Source organism: Heloderma suspectum, chromosome 2 (assembly GCF_057233095.1).
Source record: "Heloderma suspectum isolate Gila_16-S chromosome 2, 16-S_ref, whole genome shotgun sequence".
In the NCBI taxonomy this organism is placed as follows: domain Eukaryota; kingdom Metazoa; phylum Chordata; class Lepidosauria; order Squamata; family Helodermatidae; genus Heloderma; species Heloderma suspectum.
In genome coordinates, this window is record NC_139459.1 from 171,774,148 (window position 1) to 171,784,229 (window position 10,082).

Below are 10,082 nucleotides of genomic sequence, written 5' to 3' on the forward strand. Positions count from 1 at the left end.
CTTAGCTCGTAAATGTATTTGTTATTCTCCATATGTATTGGCTAAACTCCCTTTGGGAGTCAGGCCCAATATTTCTGCTATTCCTGCATGCTTCTGAATTGCGTTGGGTTTTTGCTTTTTTGTTTTGTTTTTTGTTTTTTGTCTTTCTCTCTTAGGCCTTCTCCTCAGGTTGATCCTTCTCACCCCATCCCCTTGGTAAAGGAGCTGGATTCTGGATCCCCCAAGCATGATGTGGCATGAAGGCATTCAAATGCATGCGATTGCCTAGGATCACGTGCTTCAATCCTCCTACTCACTGAGCATGCAGGCCTTGTCCACATTATGTACCTCTTGTCCATCACCAGCTTTCTGGGCACTCGTCAAGATGGGCTATTCCTATCACTTTCATGGGAAGAAGAAGTGTGACCCCTCTTCTTCCACACCAAAATCCACCAGAAATTGTAAGCCACAAACATCCATGCTAAGAGCAGTGTCCTGGCCCTTATGCCCACAAAGCAAGCAGGAGCAGTCTTGAGCTAGATCAAGATGAAAGCGGCAGCAAAAACATTAAGTGCTCAATTATTTTTGAATTAATTTCCCCAGCCCTTCCTTGAAAGAGGCGGCAGATTCGTTCCACTCGCGAAACTAGACAGGCTGAGAATATTGTAAGCTTTCCCTGAAGCTGGGGAAAATTACTACTTCCCAACCACCATTTGATCCACTGGCTGCTATCATGTTCCCAAATGTGAGGAAATTCAGAGAAGCCAGGCTGAATTTTAAATGTCAATGTCAATTCATATTAGCACAGGGCCAAATTGGATGATCAGACAGCAAGGGCCCCAGAGCAGGTATGACATGTCCCCAAGAATTCTGTCAGAACTAAAATTTCAGCATCTTTCTGAAGGGGAAAAGTGGATATACATATTTTTTTTTAATCACCTCTTTTACATTTTCTCACTATCTTCAGATTAAACTAATGTCCACCCTCCTTGCTCTGTTCCATACAGAGCCACTTGATTGCTTCACCAAGAGTAAAATGTGGTTGGCCATATACTACCAACATTCCCCATTCCTGTTGGAACCATTCACTCCTGTCATATTTTCTATTGATTGCTCTTCTCATTCCTTTTTGTTTTGTTTAGTTGTTCTTCATTGTTGATGAGGGCTCCTTTAGTTGCCTCTCCCCTCCCCCACCTTTTCATCAATGTCCACCAGGAAGTATTAAGTATATCCCAAGTATGGCCAGGCCATGGAAAATAAACCAAAACTGTTTCCCTCGCAAAGGAAAACAGTGTGGTCTATAATTCTCAGAGAGACAAGGGAGGGAGGCTGGCTGGGAGCAAGTATCAAGAACCTGGAATTGCAAAGCCTGGCTTAGAACTCTTGGCTTCTGCTTGTATTAACCCTTGGAAGGTGGGTAAAAACAGAGTTTAGAGGTAGCACACAAGATTTATATGGATGAGGTCCAGGTTCGGTTCCTGCCATCTCCAGTTAAAAGCTTTTCAAATATATCGTCATCACAGAATTATACTGGTTTAATCGTCATTCCTTCTCCCTAGGGAATTGTTGTTCTTTAACTAGGGCTAGGGACCTCTAACAATGTTCTTAGCCCCCTCATTGAGCTACAGTTCCCAGGATTCTTTGGGGAAGCCATGACAGTTAAAATGGTATATAAAACTGATTTAAGTTTGTAGTGTAGATAGATATTCCATTAATTAGTTAGCAGGGCTGGGGACTAATTCACTAGAGATATTTGCAAAATGTTGAAGAACCATTGACAGCACATGGTCTGCAAGTGCTGGCATGAGAGGGGGAAGTTAAGTTACAGGACTACACGCTCCTGTCCCATCTCCTCAACCTTCCCCTTGACCAAGCCAGGATGGCAGAGGACAAACAGTTAGCAAGACCCACCAATATGGCCTGGCATTGGGTCCAGCAACTATGAGTCAAGCTCTCACTCTCTCTTCTTTTTTTCCCTTTTGGCCTTCCCTGCAGATCCGCGTAGTGAAAGCGTTCCGTAGCTCACTCTACGAAGGGCTGGAGAAGCCAGATACAAAGACCTCCATCCATAACTTCATGACGACGCCCGAGTTCTTGATCAACGACTACATCCACAACATCCCCCTCATTGATGATACAGATGTCGAGGAGAGCGAGGGTCCCACAAGACGGCGCTTCCGGGCCAGCCCCCCACCATCCCCCAACAAGAACAACAACGCCATTGACAGCGGCATCTACCTAAGCACCGATGTCAGCAAGACACCTACCTCCTCGTCCAGCCCAGTTAGTCCGCTCCACAGCATGGAAACCTCCCTCTAACACAACCCTACCATGCAACCGGTCAAAACAACTTTGTGCACAGCAGGGGTGTCCAGTTCCTCCTGGGAGATAAGGACTAGCTGAATGAGTCAGGAAGGAAAGTGGGCAGGAGGTGGCATTTCTCCTCTTTGACGCTGGAGGTTTTTTCTCTCAATGGGGTGAAAATGGACAAAGTTTCCACTACTGGATGGCTCAGGCAAACGAAGAAGAGAAACTGATTTGATGTAATGAAAGTGATAGACATACTGTGGAGGGGGGAGATGAGTTTTCTTCAGAGTCACCCGTGAGGGGTTTGGGCTGAGTCCTGGAGGGTGTACAGGAAAAATCACCCATTTCTCTAGTCTGTTCTTTGTTTCTCTTTGGACACAAAACACACTCACCGAACCCACAATGATCCCCCATTTGGGGGTTGCTTTGATTTATTTCTGGGACCTCTTTTCAGTTTTTGTTTTCCAAAGTTTAAAAAAGGAACTATATTTGCACCGGAAAAAGAACAAACAAAAAAAGGGGAAAAAAAGAGAGGAATAATCTAGACACCTATTATCCTAAATATATATATATGATACCAACCGACAGATGTATTAACGGACCTTCTGACCATAACGCATGCCTGTTATCAAACTCTCCTTTCTTCTTCCCCCCTCTCCCGATGGAATTTCAGTCTGGGGCAATTTTGTTTTTGGGTTTTTTAAAAAAAAATCATTGCTCGCTGTAGCTTGTATTTTATACCAGGGTTTGCCAGGAAAAGAAAATGGATTATTTCCTGTTGGGAGGGGGAATTGACTGTGAGACAGTTGCTGAGTAACTGAGAAACTGAAGCACTGTTGGTCTTGGTGCTGCACAGATGCAGAGTGACTGAACTTAGGGTCTGATTGCAGTGACACAAATTCAGGCATTTTCAGGCAGTTCTCGAGAAAGTGACCAAAAGTAAGCCCCATTTGAATGGTTACTGCCTCCAACCCCTGACAAAGTGCTCACAATCCAAATGCTTCCTGTAGCTGGTGATTTTCACCAAACTTGTAAGAAATATCTGACCAATGGAGAAGTGATTAGGAAAAAAAGGGGTTTTTTTACCCTGTAAGAAAGAAGGGAACATCTTTCCTGATATTTCAGGTTACTAAATCAGAGCACTGATCAGGGCTGTCCAGTCTAGATTATTCAGCAGGGCATTGGGATCTGGCAAAGAAGTTATATTTCTGAGCATCATATCTTTCATTTTTGAAACAAAGGAATAGGTTTGTAGCCCTCATGGCTGTGGAGACACATTTGAAAATGTACAGGCAATGAGTGCATGCAGAAGGCTGCAGTGCCCATACTTTTGACTACTCACCTCTCCGTTGTAGCTTCTACTCATTTTAACTTCATGTCGATCGATTTATATTCAGCCTTATTCTAGAGTTCAGTCATGTTACCATGCCTTCGAAATGTCGCTTTTGCACTGATTGGGAGGATTGCATTCCTCCTGACCCAATCTGGTACATGCAAACTCTAGGCTGGGAGGAGCAAGGCTCGAGGAGGTTTCCACACCTCCTTAAAGAGACTTGCTTTAGGGCCAGTTCTTCACCATTACATTTTGCCTAACTAGTTTTTTCCCTTCACATAGTTAAATATGAGCCAGGAAGTGTGAAGTTCAGCCTCAGCAGTTCCTACAATCAGGGAAGATCCCAAATGTACTCTGGAGACAGAAGAGGCCCTGCCAATGAGGTAAGATGAGGCAGCTGTCCAAGCAGAGGATTTGAGGGGCCATTAAGGGTAGCAGAGTAGGAGACAGACACATCTAATCCATAGGGCACAACCCACTGTGAAGTTCTCCTATGCAAGACCCAACTAGGATGAGCGAGCATTATTGTGCTTTTATGTAGCTCCCATACGTTTCAATGAAGCTTGCTTAGGAGAACATCCTGGTGGGCTGTGCCCCAAATTAAGTAGCAGCGCATACCATTTATACTTTCTGTCTCATGCCCTAAAATGCTCAAGACAGCTTCAATAGAAATTGCTGCTGCTAAACTCTGTATTCCTGGCTCACATGTTAACACTGATCCTATGAACAGACTACTGCCCTGAAGCAGGGAAATGAAGGTAACATTTTATTTATTCATTTATATCCCACCCTCCCTCCAAGTTGCTCAGGGTAGCCTACAAGGGGTCATTCCATATTATCCTAACAATCCTGTAATGACTGACAGAAAGTGGAAGAGTGATTTGTCCCACCAAGTAAGCATCATAGTTGAGTGAAGATCTCCCTAATCCCAGTCCAATGCTTTGTTTGATACCCCATACTAGCTCTCGTAGGCAGCTCTCATGTTTTAAGAACTTTCGGTGTAGCAGAGAAAGTCAAGAGGGAGGAAGGTATAGTGAAACGTACAGCACAGAGGCAGCTAGGCCATATTGTACCACACACTAGTCAAATGTCAAAGAACCAATATGTCTGGGTTTGGTGATATGTGGTTACAAAAACCACTTTATCACCAAGAGTGGAGAATGGTTTCAGCCAAATTGAATACATTTGACCTTTCTCCTGAAAACAACCCAACCCTAACTATGCTACATCAACCTAAGCTATACAACATTCCTGTCAGAACCTGCAAGAAGCTTCAAAAGCCACCAGTTCTTCATGGCAGTTGACAGGGATCTGGGCAAAGAGGGTAGACTTCACCCTGGCCAGGACCAAGCATTAGGCACAAGCTTAAATGACTTAACAAGAGGGGCCAAAGTGGGGCTGTAGCCAGAGGTGGGCGAGGAGGGCCCTGGCTCCCTAAACTTCTCTGCCCCTCTAATTTTTTAATGAACAAATAATTAAAAAACCATTGATGAATTTGTGTTTAAAAGGCCTGCAAACCAGATGAACTGCCCACACTGCCTTCCCCTTCCCACACTGCCTCCCCCCCCTTCCCCCTCCCCTTTTAAGCAGGCTATGGGCCTGGGCCAAAGCCCTTTCAACATTGTCAGGAATTCTTTAGATGCTCCTGGTGCCAAGGCCTGTACATATACAGTTCCCAAATGTGGGACTGGACAGAGGCCACTAAAACAATTCCTGGTTCTGTTACAGGTGATGACAGAGGAGCGGTACCTAGTGGTTAGAAGTGGATGGGGCAGAAATCAGGATACATGGGTGCTAACGCTACCCAGACTGTTTGTTTTGGGTTGCAGAGATGAGTCACTCTCAACCCACAGCAATGTCAGCTTTCTCCACATATAAAACCATGGCTAAAAGTCTGTAATATTTACTATATGTGGAACATACTCTGCATTTTCCCAGGGCAAACCTGCTTGAAAATACCAGCTGCAGCACTGTCAGAAAAGCCATCCCTTCCTCGGAAGGGCAAATGCCAAACCCATCTGTAAATCTTTTTGTCGCCATCTTTTCTTTCCAAGAAAAACAAAACAAAAACAAAAAAAAGTTTCTTTTTCCTCATCTGAGTGTTTAAAGAAGAAAATAAAATCCAAAATCTAAAGTGTTTAATTTTCAAGGAAAGGGAATGGGGCAAAGGCAACCTTTAGTTCCAGCCTCGGCTTCTTTTCATTCAATATTGTAGATATGATTGATAGAAACAAATATTATATATATATTTACAAAAACATTCGAACAAAAAAAGAGGTCACTTTGCTGCTGTACAAATTTGCCAGCTGTTTACCAGTGAGTTCTGATATTTCACAAAGACTGGGGGGGGGGGGAGGAAATTCATTCTACGGGGGAGTGGGAGAAGATTCTGTTCTTGTCGGGGACTTTTTTTTTTTCTAAACCACAATCAAAAGGGGGAAGGATGAAGGGTTTTTTAAAAAAAAATAAATCGGTAAAAAAAAGTGCTTGTACATTTGTCCAAATGGAAGAGGCCATCCAAAAATCACAAAAGCATCAGCTAAAAGCACCCAGTGCTGTTAAATGGCTTTACTAAGTTGGACTCAATTATCAACAAAAGACCCGGCTGCCATCTGAGCCATATTGGTATTAAATGGACCACGTTGAAGTCAAAGCTGTCCCACATAACAGGCCACTAGTGAAATTTATCACACTTCTTACAGCTTTTGTAACCACTCTGTCACACTTTGCTCCATCATATATACTATGGCGGACTCATCCTCCAGCGGTTAATCCTTCTTTGGAGATGCCATGAATTGGTGGGAGACCTCATGCTTTGCATGCTTAATGTTCCAGGTTCAGTCTCTGGCATCTCTAGGTAGGAATGGGAAAGACCCGTGGCTGAAAGCCTAGAGAGCTGCAGCCAGTCAGCGTAGATAACACTGAGTTAAGTGCACCAGTGGTCTGACTCAGTATAAAGAAGCGCCACACGTTCACATGCTGTGTAGCCAAAAGGGCACCATGCACATAAAAGGGAAAGGTATCAGCAGGATAGGGGGACCCCAAAGTTTGAAGAGGTACAAAAAAAATCCCTAAGGGGAGAAAACAACAAAACAGCCTAATGAGCACTGAGCACGCGGGACGCTGACTGACTGTTGTGGGGAGGGGGAATAGAAAGTGAGGAGGGGCAATGGCGAATTGTGGGAAAGGGCATAGCTTTACTGGCTGGAACGCTGAACAGGAGCATCCCACGCCACAACATTCTGTTGCAGATCCGACTTGTTTTAATTAACATCCCTTCTTTTGACACAACTTTACTCCCACCACTCCATTTTAGTGATGGCCCCTGAGATGGATAAAATCATGAAAAGGAGGCACATGGTGAATTGCTAGGTGACTCTTCCCCGAGAGATCATTCTAGCTAACTAGATTGCTGGTTTTGGAAGAGGGGGGCGGGCAGACCATAGAGAGGAGGAAAGACTAGAGACCCACACCATCACAGACACACACTGAACTGGCTTTCTGCTCTGATGTCTAATAGAAGTATATACGTTTTTCACCATAGAGATGCCAAGGAATAGAGCAATACCATTTCGTGTCCTTAGAGAACCATGGCTGATGCCAGCCTTTAGGTTTTTCCAGACGTTCCAACTATCACCTTGCTTTGTTTCTATCTCTATAGGCAGACACACATGAAGTATATTGGCAAATGCCTGGCAACCACAGGTCAATCTGGAAGTGGCTGGGGAAATGTGCCCTCTAGCTTATAAGTAGCCAACCTGCAGCCACAAAGGGCATATTCAGCATGGGACCATGATTAAATAGGAACATGCAGACCAGTAGACCTGGCTATAGCCTAGTTAGGGCTGCACTAACTTCTGCCTTAGCTGTGCTGTTGCTTGCTTGTGCTCAGTAGGCTAAAGAAAAAACCACACTCTTGTGCGTGGGAGTAGCAATGTTTTATACTTAGGACTCACGACACACTTGCCAAACAAAGGTTGGCTACCACTGGCTCTGGCTGCTAAGGCAACCTCCCTATGTTTCCTCTGTCACAGCAGGACCTGGGGACAAGTAGATCTGGCCAGTCTGTTAAGAGATGAAGTGTTACTGCTGTAGCAGCCAAATTAACACCCAAAAGGGATGGCAGAGAAGCAAGCACCGACTAGACATAAGAACTGCCTTCCAGGTTCAGACTGAAAATATGTCTAGTAGTCCAGTGTTCTGTCTCCCAACCCTGTCCAGACAAATATTTAGGGAAGCTCACAAGCAGGGCATGAGACAGGCAGGTAAGCAGCCCCAGAAGTCCAGCCCCAGCAACCAGTGCTCAAAGATAAACTTTCTGTGAGCATGAAAGTTCCCTTTAGCTATCAAGACCAATAACCAGCAATAGAACTAGCCCAGGGACAGGCAAACTGGTGCCCTCCAGATGTTTTGGACTATGGTGGGGAATTCTGGGAGCTGTAGTCCAAAACACCTAGAGGACACTCAAGTTGCCTACCCCGAACTAGCCTCTATGAAATTCCCTAACCCTTTTTAAAAGCCACATTCCCTGGCAATAGAACTCATGAAAAGTACTGTGCACGGTCAGAAGACAGATTTCCTTTGCCATGTCCTGAATCCATGGCCATTCAGTGCAACTGGATGAAGTGAAGTGGAGCTCCAGTCTCTTCCCAGCATTTGTAAAGTTCAAAACAGCGGTCATATACCCACCTAATCCTCTTTTTCTAAAACAGTGCCGTCCTATACAGGTCTATTCAGAAGTAAATCCCATAGAACAAAGTGGGACTTTATTCTGAGTGAACATGTATAGGATTACACTGTAAAAGTGCCAGCTTCCTAAGCTTCCAAAAAAAATGTTCCACTGCCCTGATCATTTTAGAGGCTTCTTCTGAAAGAAATGTTCCACCTCCCCGATCATTTTAGAGGCTGTTTTTTTTATACATGCTACAATTTCTGCTGGACACAGACCAAAGAAGGGCGAGTTTCCAGCTCTCTGGTCAAGCTCCCTCAAACTCAAGCTTCTGCATTGACTGGACTGGGAAGGCAATCAGCTGGTACTGACCACTGTTAGCAGTCGTCAAAGGATCTAGGAAAGTGTCAGACAGAATCAGGGCTGTGTGTAAGCCAAATGTGGGGAAACAGAACAGGCACAGAATTTAGCTTCCTGAAATCTCAGCTTTGGTTTACAACAAAGCAAGGTTCTAGCTCTTATGGCTATAATATTATGATTAAAAGTACATGCAATGCCTGCTGAAATTTCAGAAGCCAGAAGAGTGGCTGAATAAGATGACTGAGGTTGAAGCTTTGCTCATTGCCCCCTTCTGATAACTATCAAAACTAGTACTGTGCAAAATAAGAATAATTGTGCTAATACTGCTCAATTCTCATAACTTCTACATTTCTTCTTGGCACAGAATTTGGATTGCCTGGGGATCTAATTTACATTTATTTAGCATGGAATACACACAACCCTGGATCAAACCCAGAAGAACATGTATCACAGTACAATCATATGCATGTCTACTCAGAAGCAAGTCCCATTGAGTTCAACAGGACTTACTCCCAGGCATGTGTATACAGCAGGGGCGGGCAACTGGTGGCCCTCTAGGTGCTTTGGCTTACAACTCCCATCAGTCCTAGCCAGCATAGCCTATGGTGAGCGATCATGGGAGTTCTAGGCCAAAATATCTGGAAGGCCACAAGTTGCCACCCCAGTGTATAGGATTACACCCTTAGTGCCACAAATCCTGCTTGCTGCAGCAAGCCTTTATGCATAATGGATTGCAACCATAACCTCTAGACCGGTACTTTGCCCAGTATTCCAATACTATTTGGACAGGGAGGTGTTTTATGTTTTGATCTCTCATTATTACAGACACTTGCAAATATACTGGCTGTTTCTGGTAAAAGCCCAAGGCCATCCCACACATAACATGGCAGCAAACTCAGGTTTACCACCACAGTGTGCATTTAATGGGGAGCTGCAGTCAATCTTGGTTCTCCAATAAGTGTATTTGTGTGACAGCTGTTTGCTTCACACCCTGTTACACTTTAGGTGTAACCTGAAAAACATGTTATGTGAAATGGCCCTTAGAAATCATATTGAGGGTCCTGGGATGGCTCCCAATAAATAGAGGAAAGGAGCTCACTCAGAACAGCTTCCCAAATCTTCCCATGCCCCTTCTTGTTCTTTCCTGTACTTGCTCTCCATGTTTCCAGGAGCTGAAAGCTCTCCTTCCCTTGTCTCAACCCTAGTCCCTGAAACATGACAAACCAATTTTTAAACTTCCAAATTCTGCATGGAAAAACCTAGCACAAGCTAAACAACAGATTAATGCACGTAAGTAAAATAAATTGCAGGGTGGTGATGGCGACAGATCGGTCCAGTATTATTCCAGTCACAGCACTATACTAACTACAGGACTGTCTGTAGAGTAGCTTCCATGGAATCACGAGTATCTGGGAAAAGAATATGTTTCTAGCC

General features: G+C 44.3%; 1 protein-coding gene across 3 annotated transcripts in view; it reads left to right on the top strand.

Moving 5' to 3' along the window:
- ATP2B3 (ATPase plasma membrane Ca2+ transporting 3) overlaps positions 1–3,005 on the top strand; it is an 85,223-nt gene extending 82,218 nt beyond the window's left edge. The window contains exon 22 of one of the 3 annotated variants that reach the window (XM_084836023.1): positions 1,975–2,784. In XM_084836023.1, the coding sequence (XP_084692149.1) occupies positions 1,975–2,000 (26 nt within the window). In that variant the 3' untranslated portion in view covers positions 2,001–2,784. Of the gene's footprint in view, positions 1–1,974 lie in introns of all 3 variants that reach the window. The other 2 variants (XM_084836022.1, XM_084836024.1) reach the window with 2 other exon arrangements.
- Positions 3,006–10,082: the final 7,077 nt, after the last annotated feature.